The sequence below is a fragment of the Nomascus leucogenys genome, chromosome 3 (assembly GCF_006542625.1).
Source record: "Nomascus leucogenys isolate Asia chromosome 3, Asia_NLE_v1, whole genome shotgun sequence".
NCBI classification, from domain to species: domain Eukaryota; kingdom Metazoa; phylum Chordata; class Mammalia; order Primates; family Hylobatidae; genus Nomascus; species Nomascus leucogenys.
In genome coordinates, this window is record NC_044383.1 from 113,425,186 (window position 1) to 113,445,462 (window position 20,277).

Below are 20,277 nucleotides of genomic sequence, written 5' to 3' on the forward strand. Positions count from 1 at the left end.
CCCTCCAAGTACTATATGTAACCACTATTGATGAAGTAATTACAAGGAGCTATCTTGCTGATTGTGGAAATGGATGTTGAAAGTATTTCTGATTAAGAACAGACAATTGCTTCAACAAATAGAATGGGAGAAAAGGTAGTTAGAACAATCTGCATTACCTGCTATAGGTGAAATACTCCCCTTATCATATATTATGGGTAAAGTTTATCACAAATTTTAATGTAATAGAGGTTGAGTGGGGTTTTCTATGTTTTTCAAACTAGTTAAGAAGCCAGTAGTTTGAAGCAAAATCTGCAACAAAAGAAGAATGACTAAGATCCTGAAGCATAGTGAAACCATTTAAGAATGTATTTGAAGATGCATGAAAATCATCTTTACATATGTAGTTAATAAATAGCTGAAAACATTAAACCATCACTATAAACATGTATATTATCTGTAGCTAAAACTGCATGGAGTGGGACACATGATACGTGGAGCAGCACAAATAAGAAACTGGGTAGTCATTTTTCCCCACATGATGCAATTCCAGATTAAAGGTACATTTTTCCCCATAGACCAATAAAGAGCTTCAGAGAAAGACATAGTGGGCTGTGTTAGCATGAGAATTAGACAGCACAGTCAACTAGTGCATAACATGATGAAAGAGTAGAATAATATCAAGATTTCTTGTATAATCAATCACAGCAAACATGTCAGCAAGTATGAAGCCATCCGCTCCTGTCCATACAACCCAGTAGACAATTTGGGTAAGGGAGTGAGTATAGCAGTGCCAAATGTGGCTATCAACACTTCTTCTGTTTGTCTCCAAAGAACAAAATTCTAAGACAAGCTCTTAGAACAAATGGAAATTTATCCGAATGAAAATCAAATGATAAATGCCGAGAGAATATTCTTTCTTTGGAATTCTTTCAATTCTTTAATTTAACCAGCTGGAATAAATTTTCAAGTAGCATTCTGCTTAGCCTTTTGAAATGAAGGACTTTTCTGTTAATTGGAAAGTTATATTCCATCAAAGATGAAGACAGTGATTTTGCCTTAGTGATTCTTAGAAAAAATAAAAGGCATTTGGTGAGTATTTATCATAAACTGATTCCAGAACATGTATTTTAAGCATGAATGAATGAGCTGTGAGCCTACACATTTAACTAAGGAAAAATAGGGAAAATTCAAATACAAGTTATATTTTAAACTCTACATAAAAGCTAACTTTCACTATGCTCAGTCATGAGAGGAATATGTAAAGAGAAAATAGAAATAGAAACCATTAATTCTGAGAATGAAAGATGGATAATACAGCTGTGGTTCCTGATTTTCTGAAGCAAATGAATTAGATAAGTCAACATTAAGTGTTCTTTACTGTGTTACTGGAATATGTGTTATTGGGGCTGGGGAAACATGAGAGTCAACTCAAAAAGACCTACAGCAAGAAAATAAAAATTTACTAGGAAAAAATTCTTCTGAAAATTCATATTTTTAAAGCAATCTGTACCATACGCAGTACTTTAAACTTAGTCATTGATTACGGATATATTAAATAACATTGTTACATTTAAATTTTAAATTGGCACGTTAGGCAAACTAATTTATCGCAAATAATGTGAAAAGTTGTTTAAAAATTAATGATAGTCAAGTACTAAAGAAATAATCTTTCCAGATTTCTTAAAGGAATCACTGGATAGATGGTCTGAATTATAATTGTGTATTCTGATTTAAAATAATTTTATAGGAAGACTTCTAGGTAATACTATTTATGTACTTTCAGTCTGGCAATGTGTGTATAACAGAAAATTTTCAAAGAGGCTGTTTCACTTTTTTAAATATTTAAATTGCTAAGAGAACTTTTTAAAGGGTAATATGAAAGAAATATTTAATAAGTTCCATAGACTCACGCATATTCTCCAGCTTGAGACGGAAGATGGTGGCTGCAGCAGCAGGGGGCGCCAGCGGGCATGGTGGTGAGATAAGGACAGGGTAGAGTACGTGTTACAAAAAAAAAGATGAACACATCAATTCGTTTTTGAGATAGTCACTAATATTTTGAGAGGACTAGGTCCAAACTGAAAATTTGGGATAGAACATGACAATGTTGCTAGGCAGGCTTTAATAGTCTTTGAAATATTAGCGTTAGGACACCCCACTGGCTAAATTTCTGAAGATAGGTAATAAAATTCCCATATTATAAGCTCATAAACATTATATAAAACAACCAAAGTATCCTATTCAGGGTCATTTTTTTAAGGGAACAATAATATTCATTCAACAAGCTAGTCATGAATTTCACGGCAAAAGTAATGAATAATATCTGACGGTGCTTAATAGATGAAATTTACCAATATACCCTTTGATAACAAGTAAGAATGAAAATAAATTTACATGCTTATTTAATAGATAAAATTATTTAAAACCCAAGATCTAATTCAAAATGTGTTATGCAAACATGCTTAGATCAAGAAATTGTCTACATGTAAGTCAATGTATCTGATTTAGTTTCCAAGAGTTTTATGATCTATCCTAAGGTGATAGGATTTCAAAGTCAAGATAAGAACTTCTGGTCTGAAGAAAAAATTACTTATTGCAAATGAACTTTTAACCAAAAAGCAGTTGATTCAAGAGAAATAAACCCACGCAAAAGAATGCAAAATCTAAAATATTTAATATAAATTATAATACCCTGCTAGCTTTTAAAATATTATACAATAAAATACAGAATATCCTTTACTTTTATAATGAGTAAAATTCGTAAACATTGCCAATATTTTTAGAAATCTTTGAGTATTTTCTCCCCTGATCACTTTTAACTGTTCTTTTAATATAGAACAGGAAGGCATCCTAGTATGCAATACCCAATGCCTTTAATAGTTTCTTTTGGACTCCAGCTAATGGCCCTTTTAAATGGAAGCAAGGATTCCAGGCAGCAGAAGCAATGAGGTGGAATGGAGTTAGCTTGAATGAAAGGGTTATGGAAACTTCTGGCAGGACATTGAGCCAACATTCAAAATTTCGGATTCTGAATCTTTAGTGGATAATAAAATTATGTAAACAACGGAGAAAAAAATCTGTAAAGGCCTATTGGCAATGGTCCATTTGTAAGGAAGGTATTTAATTAGGCAAAAGAGAGTTTATTATGCTTAAAGCAGACTATGAAAATACTTATTCTAAAAAATTGTGATTATTGATATTTATGATGTCTACTGTAAGGTGAAATGATTTATAATAGGACTGCATTCAAACCTCAGTAGCATTTTAAAATTTTAAAGCTATATAATTTTTCTTTCTCTTTTTTAGTATTAAGTATAACAAAATATGAAAATATGTGATAATTTCATTAAAGTTTCAAAAATATAACGGTAGTCTAATGGAAAATAATTTCTAAACTAGATATAAATGATGTATAATTTTCAAGTTACATATATATATATCATACCTCTATATGTTGGGGGAGTGGAAATACTAAAATATAGGCTTGTAGCAAAAATAAAGAGAATAGAGAATGAGATAGTGCTGAATGGTGCTGACTCAAAAAGTTTATTCCAAATGCTGTTAAGTTCTGAGTTAATTTCTGATAAGCAGCTTTTTCTTGCCCAGCAAATTCAAATTTCAAGAGATTAAGAAAGTACACTCCAAATCTTGATTTTTATACAATTCCTCTTTTTTTAAACAGTTAGACCACAGCTGGGCTCTTTCCTTGCCTCCGTAGCTGAAGTGACATAAACAAGGATGGCATGTCACATTGTGCTCTATTGAGAAATAATGTGGAGGCAGAAGGGTGCTGTGGTTAGGAACCCTCCTTATCCTCATCTGTAGAACAGGGGTTGAATAGAGCTTCTAGGCACCGTACTCTTACTTAGAAGTTGGCCTGGTACATATTAAAAGTAATGGCACAAACCACAATTATTTTGCACCAACCTAATAAAAGTGGGTGTTGAATTTTAGTTATAATTATTCTTACTATTTTTAAAAACAAACTATCCAGGTCATCTTCATCTTGATCTGCAGCAGGGTCCTAATTGGGAGCTGAGAACACAGGGAGGAGAAATGTAAATAGTCTAGCCTGGGAGTAGGTTAGGAGAGTGAGGAAGGTTTCCCTGAAGGCCAGAGAATTCAACAGTAAGTCTGAGTTAGGGCAAGGGATCTAGAAACTTCATTCTAGATAAATGTATCCAATATATGGGAGCAGTAAACATTATGGTGGGACAAGTGCAGGGGTGACTAAAAAGACAAGTGTGAGGCCAGCAAAGTAGATAAGTAAGCAGGGGTCATATCACAGTGGACAAGGACCCTGAGGGCCATGTTAAGAAGCTTGGGTTTATCTGCTTTCATTTCCTAAAGTTTATACTCAGTGACTTCCAATCATTATGTTCTTGTTTCTGAATTCCCAAAACAGCATGATACAAATAGATTGCATCTCTTAAACTGGTCCTTTGAAATTGATGATAAAATGTTATTTCAATCTCAGTACATTTTAATGGTCAGAGCTATCTTTGTAAAAGTGGGCTCAAAGTAATATCACAAATTAATAGCATTTAGTAGAGTATGTAATGATGTATCAAATTATTTTTCTTTGAATAATTAATCAGAAGCATCTTGAAAATTAAATAGAAAAGGCAATAGAATTCGTGTGTAATCTACAGCATAGGTAAATCAGGTAGCTTTAAATTTCAATTTGGAGAAATTAAGTGTCTGCTTATTTATCAAAAAGCAAAAGACATTCATTCTTTGATATTTTTACTATATTTGTTGTAAATTCCTAGGTTAAATTTAGAGCGAGGAGAATAAGTTTTCTATTTTATTAAAACAAACAAAAGACAAAAGATTTCAATGCATTTCTCAATTTACTTGGTAATAATATAGGCCTGTAAATATGTGTCTACACAATACATTATAATTGCCCCCAAAAAAGAAAAAAGTCGTACTATAGCAATTCCTCTTCCTTGCAAATTTTCCCAGTGATATCTTAATTTAAAATAACAGGCCAGGCGCAGTGGCCCACACCTGTAATTCCAGCACTTTGGGAGGCCAAGGCAAGCAAATCACCTGATGTCAGGAGTTCAAGACCAGCCTGACCAACATGGTAAAACCAAACCCCATCTCTACTAAAAATACAAAATTAGCCAGGCATGGTGGCACACACCTGTACTTTGAGCTACTCGGGAGGCTGAGGCAGGAGAATCACTTGAACCCTGGAGGCGGAGACTGCAGTGAGCCAAGACTGTGCCATTGCAGTACAGCATGGGCAAAAAGAGCAAAACTCCGTCTCAAAAAAAAAAAAAAAAAGAAAGAAAGAAAGAAAAAAGAATAAAAGCTGGAATTTTCATTCTCTATACATAATAATCAGGTCCAATTCTAGATTCAAAAGTAATAAGATCAACCCCTTTTTCATACTGTGAGTGCTTTATATAAGGCATAAAGCCATGGGCTTCCGGTTGAATTTCATTCCACACCAAATGAGAAAAGAAAAATGTAATACTTATTTAATTGGTTTGAGTCATAGATTTCATGATTATTTAGTCCTCAGTCTGTAATGTGGAATACATTTTTAGTATTTGGGTAAAAATTATAACCTAGTTTGTCTTGGGAAGTGAACTACTTACAGCTCAATGGCTCCCCTTAGTGACACTTTGCAAGAAATTCACAAAGCAGCAGCTTTTATGAAGACCTATAGACAGATTTTATCCAAACATCAAGAAAATAGCTGATACTCATAATTTAAGTGGTTCTCAATAAATGAATTACAGTTGTGATTCTAGGGAGAGCAACGCTTTTATTCATAACCTCATTATGTTTAAAGGATATTGAACGTGTTGTATGGTTTGCATTTTCACTTGGAATTTAAATATATACTATGTAAGTTAGGAAGAATAATTCAGGATCACTCTCTTTGTCATTTTTTACATGTTTATTTTTTCTAGTTCATATATGCACTTGAACAGGTTTTAAAAAGATAAACTGCAACTAATTTAATTTATATCTGGGTGCCCATTCCAAATGTGTCTATTAAGAAAACTTGTCTTAAAATTAGTAGCTACAGTAAGTCAAAAACATATTTGATATTCATTAGGAAAAATGAAAGAAACAGGAGCAACCATGCAATTTGAAGTAAGTTTTGAGAGTATATATTTGAAGAAATTGGGTCTTCTGTTGCTCTGCAGCTTTGGCTTTTAAATGTGGTTGCACATCAAAGTAAACTGCAGGGGGGGATGTGAACTTGTTATTGACTACATGTTCTTGGGCCCCTCATAAGAAACACTGAATCATAATCTCCAGGGGTGGGATCTAGGAATCTGTATTTTTATATGTTTTGAAACATTGTCTGCAGAAGGCCATAGGAAATGTTTATGTAAAAGACTGTATGTGTTTATACTAACAGAAAATAATTTCAGAATCTTAAAAATATCAATTATAAATTCAATTATGTGATACTAGTATGCAACAAAATCTTAAATAAATATGGCTTTTTGGTCTACATGGAGATTTTAGCTACTCTTTCAAAAATTAAGGCTCAAAAATACCAACCACTGACTACATTCCCTCTATGGCATCTTATTACTTGCAGCAATTTTCTGAAATAGGAAATAAGGTCACATGTAAGAATAGCCTATTGGCCTTTTCTAAACTCATCACAGAAACATCCAAACTCTAGCCTGCTATCTGAATTCAATACTTGCCCTTCTCTAGTTTTCAGTACACTGGTCCTCAGGACAAACTCCCAACGTGGCAATTGAAGCCCGTATATCTTTTCAGCTTCTCTGGGTAATAGTCTATATATAGACTCTGATCAAACCAAGGAAGTCGACTTTCGATGCCCCAGATTCACCATGTCCTTGCATGCCTTAGTGCATGTTAACTGCCTGGCATGCACTTCTTCCCTCATCAGCCTAGCAAACTCTCAGTCATTCTTTTAGGTTCACCTCAAACATCATTACATCAGGGGAATTATTTTCAGTCTCTGAAATCATTTTCAGTTTCTCTTCATGGAGTTCAATGCTTTCCCACTGTACCCCCAACAGCACCTTGTACGCATCTCTATTTTAGCATTAGCATGTGACTATAATTATTGGCAGTCTCCGTATCTCACTTATATCCCCAGGTTTTATCACACATTTTTGGCACAGAGTAGGGGCTTTGTTCATGTTTGTGCAAGGGGTTAATAATATTAGTTTTCATTTGTCCCATGAGTAACATATGCCAGTCACCATGCTAAGTGCTCTACCAGCATCTCATTTAATCCTTATGAAGTTTAGCAAGAAGTAAGGATTATTGACATTTTAAATATATCAGATAGTTAATCCTGAGAAATATCAACAACTTGCCAGAGTTCACACAACTAGTTGGTGGCAGACCTAGAATTTGAAAACAGCGTTTTTCTGGCCCTAAGGACAGCGTACTTAAATGTTACACCATAGTGCTTCTCTGCAAAGGCTCAGATTGTACTTGACTGCTAATAGCAAATTCTCTTTGATGTTTTCTACCCAAACACCCTCATAGCTAGAACATTAAGGAGAGGTGAACGCTGTTTTAATCACTAGAATGTTCCAAAATCCAGTTCAGGCATGTACGTGCGTGTACACGTGCACACATACATGAATATTCAATGAATGGCAAAGCACACGTGTGTGTGTGTGTATATATATATATATATATATGTCAGATTGTCATAACTGGACTGCTTAGTTTGCAAAATTTCCAAAAAAGTCTGAAAAAAAATATTAACCACATCAATGAAAAGTCACCAGAATAAAAAAGGAAGTCCCCTTTAATGAAAACCTTACAAAATTATCCCAAATTACACGTGATTTTTAATGGACTACAGCCACTCTTCTGTATTTCTATTTTATTTCTTAGACAAGAAGAAAGTATATTTATGCAAAGGGTAGTTAGCATTTCCAACCACTAACACATGGCCTGTAAAAAAATAATAACCCCATTTTTCTGTTGTGCAATAGCCCTCTGTTGAGCAGCAATAATGTACAATGTGTTAGTTTCCTGTTACTTTACTAGAGCCTTCCCTTTCACTCACTGCCCAGACTAGTTATTCCTTGGACATAAAATTATAATACCGAGTTTCAATCTACTTCCAAAAATGTTTAGGCCTGTCTTAAGAAATAATCATATCGGTTTGCTAATAAGCAGAAATGCACTGCCAGTTGAGGATGTTGTCACAAGTGGCTAAAAAACATATAAATCAATCTGTGACCAAGGAAGAAACAATACATTTCTTATGTGTCCAAAACATTATGGTTGGGATCACAGCTGTAAGATGTTGGACCGTCATCAAGAGAACAATGTCAAACACTGAACTTCTGGATGATTTCCATAAAAATAACATTTTGCTTGGGGTCAGTAGTTTTTATGGAACTTTGGAATGGTTTTTGCTGACAATTTTTTCGAGTTGAACTCAAACACCTCCAAAATGCTCCTCAATATGGAAATATTATGTAATCCAACCTTTGCAGCCATCTCCTTCTGAAAACTACGCACATAGCATGAAAACTAGTATTTTTCTCTTTCTGTTTGTACAGTTTTATAAAATTTAAATTATGCTACATATTCAGAAAGGTAAACTTACTCTTCAGTTTTCCCTGTTTGGTTATTATATTCAAGTCAGCACATCAAATGTGTATTCATTAAATCCAGCATGGAAAGAAGGCCCTGATCCCTTCTATAGAAATCTTATCAACCCAGCAAAATTCTTTTAAGTGAAAAGAATAATGGAATCCAGTAATCAGAATATAAGTAGTTCAGCTTAGGCACAATAGTTGACTCTAATGTTGTTTGTTCCTCTCTGTATGTCCAAAACAATTTGCTTCACCCTTGGATGAATTCTGATTTTTGTCAATTGTCCCTTTGGATTCCAGAATTTGAAGGTATGTTGTGCTGAACCCAACAAGGAAAGCTTTCAAAAAGTAACTGGAAGGTTTTATAAATACAGTCTCATGACAAAGCTAGATGTGGCATAAAATCATTAATCCAAGGAGACCGTATTGGCGTAGTATACCTACGCAGTATTAATACCACTCCCTAGGATTCTGTAACCAGAGCCCAAGAAAAGGAAAGCCAAACCACTGAATTCAATATTTGCAGCCTACTTCAGGACATGAAAATATTTTGGTTCTCTCATGCAAACAATTTCTCCAAAATATTTGTGTCAAAAGTTACTTATTTTAGACAGTCTAATTTCAAATTTTAAATGGCCCGGTATATGGGATACACATGCAGAATTTGTCATACCTCAGGAAATAGTTGGTTCCTAGTTTTTGTTTACTGTAATATTGATTTGAATCTAAGTAATTTCTCATTGGGATATATGTGTTCATGGATGTTACTAAAACCATGCCTTCAGACTACATTGTAGACTACATATGTAAAAGGTGTACATGATCATAAAACATCTAGTTAATTCACTATTTAGAAATAAATAAAAATAATCATCCAATTTGGTGCCAGGTTTATCTACTTCGATCAAATTATTCTTTTCTTCTAAAACTCCCAGCAGTTCTCCAATGCTGACAGAATAAAATTCAGTTCCTCAAGTGGCTCCCTGTTGGCTACAGTAATACCTTTTCACATCCAAACCTTTAAAGTCATGTTGATTCCACTTTTAAAAATTTCTCCTCTCATAATGTGAGTCTGAGTTAAATCTATGCTTCAAACCCAGCTCCATCCAGGTCAGGGGCCTGCATGAAATCCAGTATACATGCGATAAATATCTACTCATTTGCTGGATAGAGACTCAACCTGCCCTGGTAGCTTGTACCAGAGGGTTAATCAGTTATAGTCATCACCACCCTGCATGTAGAGAAATTATAATCCAAATTAATTTCAACATACGAATATTTGTGTTAAAATACAATTATCATGTTATTCATCCTGACTTACTATTTCTGTATTTGTTATGCAAATAAGTTCTCTTCTCTTAGATAGCAGGCAAATATCTTGACAAATTACAACTATGTAACTGCTACTTGGAAAAAATTGAATACAAAATGTTAACTTAAAAATAGGAGCCAGAGGCCGGGCGCGGTGGCTCACGCTTGTAATCCCAGCACTTTGGGAGGCCGAGGCGGGTGGATCATGAGGTCAGGAGATCGAGACCACGGTGAAACCCCGTCTCTACTAAAAAAAATCCAAAAAATTAGCCGGGCGTGGTGGCGGGCGCCTGTAGTCCCAGCTACTCGGAGAGGCTGAGGCAGGAGAATGGCGTGAACCCGGGAGGCGGAGCTTGCAGTGAGCCGAGATCGCACCACCGCACTCCAGCCTGGGCGACAGAGCGAGACTCTGTCTCAAAAAAAAAAAATAGGAGTCAGATAAAAATGTCTCCTTTCTTTTTTTTTTTTGGAGATAGAATCATCTCCCTCTCTTGCTCAGGCTGGAGTACAGTGGCGCTATCAGGGCTCACTGCAGCCTTGACTTCCCAGGCTCAAGTGATCCTCCTACCTCAGCTTTGTGCGTAGCCGGGACACAGGCATGCACCACCATGCCTCATTGATTTTTTTTATTTTTTGTAGCGATAAGGTCTCACTATGTTGCCCAGGCTGGTCTTGAACTCTTGGGCTCAAGCAGTCCTCCCACCTAAGTCTCCTGGAGAGCTGGCGTAAGCCGCCAGGCCCAGCCAAAATATACATTTTAATAAATGTTTTCAACAGCAAGAAATCTATCTAAAACTTTCCATGAAACATGCATAAATAACTATCATGTAAAATAAGTTCCAAACTTAGAAGAATAGAACTATTTGGATTTCAAACTGTCATGTTAGTTGCTTTATTATATCATATACGTGTTTCACATTTACATTGTTTGGAATATACCACGGACTTAATAATAGTTGAATGAATTACTTAAATAGCAGATATTTAGCATCTATCATTATGATATATAATCTAAGAGATATTTAAGTCATTTTTTAAAATGTAATTAAAAATAGAATATAATTGAATGTAATTTTTAAAAGAGTATCCTTTCATTTCAGGAAAAAAAGGAAGGGAGAGGAAAAGAAAAAAACCTAATAAAGGAGAAAGTAAAGAAGCAATACCTGACAGCAAAAGTCTGGAATCCAGCAAAGAAATCCCAGAGCAACGGGAAAACAAACAGCAGCAGAAGAAGCGAAAAGTCCAAGATAAACAGAAATCGGTATCAGTCAGCACTGTACACTAGAGGGTTCCGTGAGATTATTGTAGACTCATGATGCTGCTATCTCACCCAGATGCCCAGGACAGGTGCTCTAGCCATTAGGACCACAAATGGACATGTCAGTTATTGCTCTGTCTAAACAACATTCCCAGTAGTTGCTATATTCTTCATACAAGCGTAGTTAACAACAAAGAGCCAAAAGATCAAAGAAGGGATACTTTCAGATGGTTGTCTTATGTGCTTCTCCGCATTTTTAAAAGACAAGACATTTTTGTACATATTATCAATAGGCTATAAGATGTAACAACGTAATGATGACATCTGGAGAAGAAACATCTTTTCCTTATAAAAATGTGTTTTCAAGCTGTTGTTTTAAGAAGCAAAAGAGAGTTCTGCAAATTCAAAGATACAGTATCCCTTCAAAACAAATAGAAGTTCAAGGAAGAGAAACATCCTTCAAAGGACAGTGTTGTTTTGACCGGGAGATCTAGATAGTGCTCAGAATTAGGGCCTGGCATTTGGAATCATAGGATTTATCATCACAGAAACAACTGTTTTAAGATTAGTTCCATCACCCTCATCCTGTATTTTTATGAGAAACACAAGAGTGCATACCAGAGTTGAATATACCATATGGGATTGGAGAAAGACAAAATGTGGAAGAAATCATAGAGCTGGAGACTACTTTCGTGCTTTACAAAACTGTGAAGGATTGTGGTCACCTGGAACAGGTCTCCAATCTATGTTAGCACTATGTGGCTCAGCCTGTTACCCCTTGGATTATATAATATCAACCTGTAAACATGTGCCTGTAACTTACTTCCAAAAACAAAATCATACTTATTAGAAGAAAATTCTGATTTTATAGAAAACAAAAAATAGAGCAAGGAGAATATAACATGTTTGCAAAGTCATGTGTTTTCTTTCTCAATAAGGGAAAAACAATTTTATTACCTGCTTAATGGTCCACCTGGAACTAAAAGGGATACTACTTTCTAACAAGGTATATCTAGTAGGGGAGAAAGCCACCACAATAAATATATTTGTTAATAGTTTTTCAAGTTTTGTTCACTCTGTTTTATTGTTTGTTTTATTGAGAAATTCTTACTCTTAGAGACTCATGAATTAAGACAGAATTCTGATAACTCAGAGAACCTGGTTCCTACCTAATTCAGAATATATTACATTTCTCAGTAATATTTGTTTTTTGAATCCACCTTTATCTGAGCCAATGGAGATTTACTTATAGGGTATTAGGAGATATTTATTCCACTTCCTTATTTTAATCAACATTCTAACTGTAGACACATGGGCCTCCCTAGCTGATTTCACTGCTCCCCCTTCATTGCTTAGAAATGAGCATCATTTCTTGCATGTCAGATCCCCCTGCATCCTCAACATTTAGTCTTTTCTTCTCCATATTTTCTGTCTGTGGATCTCTTTAGGGGATTGAAGTCACCCTAGCTGAAGGCCTCACCAGTGCTTCACAGAGGACACAGCCCACTCCTTGCAGGAGGAGGTATCTCTGAGTGTGCAGCACAGAATCTCATGACCCATCTTAACCTTCCTGTTGTCATGGAAGGATGCACGGCTGCTCTGTCCACTGTGATTCCTAGCCCTCTCAAGATCACTGCTTTCTGAAGAATTTGCAATGACTGGCTTCTGGCTGCTTATCTCTGGACACCCTTTCTCCACCAATTGTACAGTTCATGTTGTCTACTTGGCTTAATTGATTTTCCACTTCTCTCTTCCTCTTCCAAGACATAAACATTTTAAATGATTTATTCCTGTTTCTTATTCTGGTGTTTCTTTCCTTGTCCCTATAAGTGTTTCAACTCACTAGATCTATTCCCAATGTATAAAATAATTCTAATTCCATTTTCAGCTAAAACATATATTACCAAGAAGAAACAAACTTTATCCTACAGAATGATGTTAGGTAGAAATATGTCCCCAGGTTTGAGACCTTTCAGATGATTTCATATGCCATCTTTCTTCTGAGTGTTACCCAGTCAAGTATAAGTAGCCAAATTATTTTTGCACATCTTTCTGTTTCTCATGTCTTCATTTATTCGACAAGCGCTTACTGGGAAGGTCTACACCTGCATAGGCAATGCTGGAAAAAGGGTTAAGTAAACCAGGACACAACAATGGTGGCAAATGACTATCAGGTCTTCCCATGTGTTTGACTCAAAGTTATTACCCTGTGGTCCTTCTGACAATGGCAAAGGGTCTAAATCCTTGATGGTAAACTTATATAAAAGTAGAATTATTACAAAGGATAAAGAAATAAAAATTAACATTCATCTTCATACATTGGATGAAATATAAATGAAGAAAAAGATAACATCAATTTTAACTGTAATTCTCCACCCACCAGTAACAGATCCTTAAGACAATAGAATCATACAGTATTCAAACCAGCAGCCTTCTGAAATTTGAGCAAAAACTCTTTATCAACCTCTGGTAAAGTTCTTACACTAGTCACAGAAGGTATTAACTTTCTACTCTGATTCTGTCTCCATAATGGGGTAAACTATCAACAGTTTGGTCGGTAAATTATTGATTCGAAGAATCGAGAGAGTGCAGCAACATAAATCTGTTAATGTCTGATCAAGCTCCTGCCCTGTTCTCCAAATTCAGCTTCATAAGTAAGGGAAGGCCTCTTTTCTATCCTCAAATTTAGGTTCTAGTAGCAGTTGTGTAACCACTAGTGAGTCACTTAACTCCTCTGGGTCCCCATTTCTCATGTGCAACAAGAAAGAGAGGAACTGGAGATGATCACTGTAGTTCCAGACAAGGAACATTTCACACTTTGTTTACTTCAGGGTGATGTCCCTGAGTCCTCATTAGTAACTGCGTCCTTTGGAAGTTATCCCAACCCTGCTTTTCTCAAAAGTGAAAATGTATAGGCTCTCAGAGAAGATTTAACTCTGCTTCTCTAATGTTATTGAATTAAAAGCTGTTCACATTAGTGATTAAAATATTGAAATCAATAACACTGGGAAGAAAAAGCATGTATAAATACAGCTAAAAACAAGAATAGATTTTCATCCTCACAAAGGGAGACAGCAAAGAAAATGGAAAGTGCACTGGTGCTAGCGTTAGACAGCTTGTGTTAATGTCTCAATTCTGCTACGAACTGGTTGCAGCTTGTGTGACCTTGGGCACATTGTATGATCTCACAGAGCCTCCATCCCACATCTGCAAAATGGAATTGGCATGATCTCTTTTGCAAGATTGTTATGAGAATTAAAAGGTTCTTCACTCAGTATAATAATAAATATTTCGTATATAAATAAATATCAATTAAAAATTATGACTAATTCCACAAGTCAGACATATAAATAAATTTTATTTCTTGATTCATGATATGTGATAGTATCCATAAATGATAATTTATGGGCACTATGCATGATAATTTCAAGGAATAAGTATATATCTGAGAATCATGGAAATGAAATGAATAATATTAACTAGTAATTAAAATGTAATTTTGTCTTGAGTCTTCTTAAAATTAGGAAACTACTTAAAGTACATTTTTTATAAATGGGCATAAATACAGACAGTATATATTTTCCATGGATATATTTTCATAGCAGAGGAACTAACTAGATTCTTTCTCAATACAACTGCAACTATTTCTGGTCAAATTACGGGGAAAAGGCCTGTTGTGTGGCTGATCTGTTACAAACAGGGTGTAACTTCTTGTAACACAAAGATAATTTGTCTGGAATTCATCCTCCACTGAAAAAATAAGATTAAACAAGGATCATGGTCAAATCAATTGAGATTTTTCCAAATTTAAGCAATAACATTTCATCTTACTAACATAGTAGATTATTGTAACTTTATTTCAAATGTTCTTAGAAAAAGGAAAGCAAAACAAAACAAATGGCTGTACCTCCTTAATGCTAGCCACTTAACCCTTTGACTATACTATATTATGTAATTATCCCAAAAGCCCTGTGAGGGAGTCATTGATGTCCTTGTTTTATGAAAGAAGAAACTGAGGCACAGAGAAGTGTCTAAAGTCACACAACTAGCAACATGTGAGTTTGGAAGTGACACCGAGCTCTGGCTGACTCCAAAACCCACTTTCCTTCTCCTTCATCATAACTTCTAAAGTCATATTTATTATTAGTTCCAAGATTGCCCATGATGTGCAATATTGAAGTATTTCCTCATGATCTAAAACTATTATCCCCCATTAAGAAGCCTGAGAAGTCAAGTTCTAGAGGCCTCAATCCAGGATAAGACTTAACTCTGAATCTGAACTCTAAATGTGACTGTGTGTGTGTTTGGCGCGGCAGGGTAGGGTGCTGCAGTGAGACAGAGAGCTGCAGGAAGCCTAAGGGCTGGCTGGATGTGGGGTTTGCGGGGAACAGTGGATTGGGGGAGGCAAGTGCATTGGTAGGCAAGAGGAATAAAAAGGAGAAATGGGAAATACGTGATATCAGAAAAGGACCAAAGCTCAGAAAGAGAACAGTAAGTCTGGCTCCTTGGGAAGCCCTCGATTGTTATAGCCCTTTATGTCTGTGGATTAGCCCTCAATTCAGTTCTTTTCTGGTATAAGCAGGGTATTTACCAGCACGATCCTCTTTCCCGAGTCCTTGTTCAGAATTGCAATGATCCAGGAAGAAACACCACAGATTTTCCTCAATGTTGGAACTGAGAGGTGACAGCATGCTGGCAGTCCTCACAGCCCTCGCTCGCTCTCGGTACCTCCTCTGCCAGGGCTCCCACTTTGGTGGCACTTGAGGAGCCCTTCAGCCCGCCGCTGCACTGTGGGAGCCCCTTCCTGGGCTGGCCAAGGAAGGAGCCGGCTCCCTCAGCTTGCAGGGAGGCGTGGAGGGAGACGCGCGGGCGGGAGTCAGGGCTGCGCGCGGCGCTTGCGCGCGGCTGGAGTTCCGGGTGGGCGGGGGCTTGGCGGGCCCGTCACTCAGAGCAGCCAGCCGGCCCTTCCGGCCCCGGGCAATGAGGGGCTTAGCACCCAGGCCAGCGGCTGCGGAGGGTGTACTGGGTCCCCCAGCAGTGCCAGCCCACCGGCGCTGCGCTCGATTTCTCACCGGACCTTAGCTGCCTTCCCGCGGGGCAGGGCTCAGGACCTGCAGCCTGCCATGCCTGAGCCTCCCACCTCCTCCATGGGCTCCTGTGCGGCCCGAGCCTCCCCGACGAGCGCCACCCCCTGCTCCACAGCGCCCAGTCCCATCAACCACCCAAGGGCTGAGGAGTGCGAGCGCACAGCGCAGGACTGGCAGGCAGCTCCACCTGCAGCCCCGGTGCGGGATCCACTGGGTGAAGCCAGCTGGGCTCCTGAGTCTGGTGGAGATGTGGAGAACCGTTATGTCTAGCTCAGGGATTGTAAACATACCAATCAGCACCCTGTGCCTAGCTCGAGGTTTGTGGATGCACCAATCATCGACACTCTGTGTCTGGCTGCTCTGGTGGGGCCTTGGAGAACCTTTGTGTCCATACTCTGTATCTAACTGATCTGAGAGGGATGTGGAGGACTTTTATGTCTAGCTCAGGGATGGTAAACACACCAATCAGCGCCCTGTCAGAACAGACCACTCAGCTCTACCAATCAGCAGGACGTGGGTGGGGCCAGATAAGAGAATAAAAGCAGGCTGCCCCAGCCAGCAGTGGCAACGAGCTTGGCTCCCCTTCCACACTGTGGAAGCTTTGTTCTTTCACTCTTTGCAATAAATCTTGCTACTGCCCACTCTTTGAGTCCACACTGCTTTTACGAGCTGTAACACCGCGAAGGTCTGCACCTTCACTCCTGAGCCAGCGAGACCACGAACCTACCAGAAGGAACAAACTCCGGACACGCCGCCTTTAGAACTGTAACACTCACCGCGAGGGTCCGCGGCTTCATTCTTGAAGTCAGTGAGACCAAGAACCCACCAATTCCGGACACAGAACTACCAAAACAACTTTCTTCAGAGGATACTTCATTTTCTTCCAGCTACTTTCAGACATTCAATATCAGGATTTTAATTGTCACACACCTTTTCTTGCCCATACTGGCTCTCAAGTAATTTTAAGGCTAACATATCCATCACATACACAGGTACAAAAAATGAAGGAAGAAAGAAAGGGAGGAAGAAACATAGGAGAGACGGAGGGAGGGGAGAGGCAAGAAAGCAAAAATAGTAATCATTTTTATTCGTAGTCCTTAAAATACAGTGCTAACACAACTCCAACAAGTGGAAATATTTCATTAATTGGAAAATTGGCTACATAATAATTTCAAAAGACATAATTACATGACCACAAAATAATCTGACATGTAAACAGTTTGCAAACTGTTACAGTTACTTCCATGTCTATAGCCATGTGCAGTGAAAATTGTTGTTCAATATGATGTGGAGGCAATCCAACATATTGAATCATCTACAAAAGATTAAGTTTTATTTTAAAAAAGAAAACTGGCAGATACATATAAGAAAAGTTTTTAAACAAGGTTAAATAATATACCAAAGTGTTCTGGCTAACTGAGGTTTAATCCAAGTATTCACTTTTGTACTATTAGCATCAGTTACTATTTTAGCTGCTCCGAATTTCTATCACAAATGAATTTCAAGCAAGAGCTAGATTTTTTTCCACAAATTTAACAACTTCTTAAACATTTTAAAGAGGAATCTACCTTTATAAATAAAATAAAATAACCAAATGTATTTTAAGTGCTTTGAAATTGTAAAGCACAATAAATACATAAGCTATTACTGTTGCTAGCCAGTCCCTAGCTACGGCAAGAGTTTGACATTCCTTTCCCCATTGCTCACACTGCTGCCCACGCTGGAGATTTCAGTCTAAGAATTACCTATATTCTTCCCCAAAAGGAGTCAATAGAAGTACGTGATGAGACCACATATTTGAGAATGCAACAATGTAGCCCTTCCTTACTAGAAGGGAGTAAGGATATACTTCACTTCCTTCTAGTATATCTGTATTGTTTTTTCTGTAGCTGCTGGCAATGGAGCTATATCAAACATGGAACTAGAGGTGCAACTTTACTCTGTACATTGTGTGATACCCAAATACAATAAAATAAACTACCACTAAATGTTGAATCTTGAACTGGAGACATTTCAGAGTCAGTTAATGCTACCACATACGGTCTCCCCAGAACACGCATATTCCAGGTGGATCCCAATCTCCCAAGAGGTAGAAAATTTGGTGACAACTCAGTCAACTATCTGGCTATGATGATCTCAAGATTCGAAAAAAAGTAAAAAGAATTCTGATCCCAAAAAGAAAGGAATCCTTATTTTCATCCTTTTTTTTTTTTTTTTTTTTTTTTTTGAGATGGAGTCTCGCTCTGTCTCCCAGGCTGGAGTGCAGTGGCGCAATCTCGGCTCACTGCAAGCTCCGCCTCCCGGGTTCACGCCATTCTCCTGCCTCAGCCTCTCCGAGTAGCTGAGACTACAGGCGCCCGCCACTACGCCCGGCTAATTTTTTGTATTTTTAGTAGAGACGGGGTTTCACCATGGTCTCGATCTCCTGACCTCGTGATCCACCCGCCTCGGCCTCCCTGAGTGCTGGGATTACAGGCGTGAGCCACCGCGCCCGGCCTTTCATCTTTATAACTACTCAGTGACATGTACTGCCCCTCCACCAGAATGACATGCCAAAAACGAGTGCCATGCCCCGGGACACTGTGCTGTCCCTGGCAGCAGTCCGTCCATCCTTTTGACTTCCTTCCCTACTTCGGTTCTACACTTTACTTATTTATGTTTTTTGATTGACTAGTTTGGGAAGGAAAATAAACCCTACCTAATGATTTAAAAATTAACCTAGGAATAAACTGGAGAAGACATAATTTAGTAAATTCCTCTAAATATAGAGCTATGGAAAGAATATTATTATACTTTTTTTTTTTTTGAGAAGGAGTCTCGCTCTGTCGCCCAGGCTGGCTGGAGTGCGGTGGCGCAATCTCGGTTCACTGCAAGCTCTGCCTCCTGGGGTCACGCCATTCTTCTGCCTCAGCCTCCTGAGTAGCTGGGGCTGCAGGCGCCCGCCACCACGCCCAGCTGATTTTTTGTATTTTTAGTAGAGACGGGGTTTCACCATGTTAGCCAGCATGGTCTCAATCTCCTAACCTCGTGATCCGCCCGCCTCGGCCTCCCAAAGTGCTGGGATTACAGGCGTGAGCCACTGCACCCAGCCCCATTTATACTTCTTAAAAGAAGTTTAATAAAAATAAAAATAAACTAGAAAACAAAAATAAAAACACTTTGTGTTTCACATACAAGGGATTTTCCTCATGTGGTAACTATTTAGAAGAAGGTCCTATTTATCACTAAGTTCACCCTTACTGATCTTTTTCCCGTAGTAAAAAAAATGATTATGACTCACTTTATGAACACACCAAATGCTACAGGAAAATAGATTTTAGTTTTATCCAAACCAGCAGTGAGAATAATTTATGATTCCAAAAAAGACATAGACATGCAGAGTCAATTTAGGAAAGTGAGTCAGTTTCATGCAAATAAGTTCTAGCTTTCTTGATTGCCAGTCTCCTTTTAATGTTGGAGTTTTAGGGTGGGGGGGGGGGGAAATGAATTATTGTGGTAAACCAATATTTCCACTTGTTAACTATGGAATATTTAAAGGATAGTTTAATATGTACATGTGAAAGGGTCAAGAGAATAGAGTTTTATTTGAATATCCAGATGATCCAATTAAATCCAAAATGGTATTATTTATAGAACAGAAGAGATCATTAGAATGTGCTGTTCTAGTATCTCTAGAATTCTCAAATTTATTATGAGAATTATCCTTTCCACAATTGTCAAAATAGATTGTTTGGCCATAAACATCCTTGCAGGCCTAAGCAATTTGAAATTCAGGGCCTATATCAGTTTCCTTGCCTCTACCCCTTTCACCCCCAAAAGAAACCAATCAATTAGATAATGGATAAATTAACACTATATTGACAAGAAAAGAATAATTAGAAATTAATGAGCATAAAGAGAAATGACTGTGTAAAAAAATCACTTGTTTCAGGTTTAATGTAGTCACTTTGGGACAGGAATATAAAACATGAAACATGAAAATAGTCAGCAGATGCCCTTTCCATCCATTAATAAAGTATCTTTTAAATAAATAAATAATCAACCTATAGATTCTGCCATTAGG

General features: G+C 37.5%; 1 protein-coding gene across 1 annotated transcript in view; it reads left to right on the plus strand.

The window, feature by feature from the left end:
• Positions 1-12,191, plus strand: part of RSPO3 (R-spondin 3) — a 78,668-nt gene extending 66,477 nt beyond the window's left edge. The window contains exon 5 of the mRNA XM_003255673.4: positions 10,970-12,191. Coding sequence (XP_003255721.1) covers positions 10,970-11,154 — 185 coding nt within the window. The 3' untranslated portion in view covers positions 11,155-12,191. The remainder of the gene's footprint in view (positions 1-10,969) is intronic.
• The last annotated feature ends 8,086 nt before the right edge of the window (positions 12,192-20,277 follow it).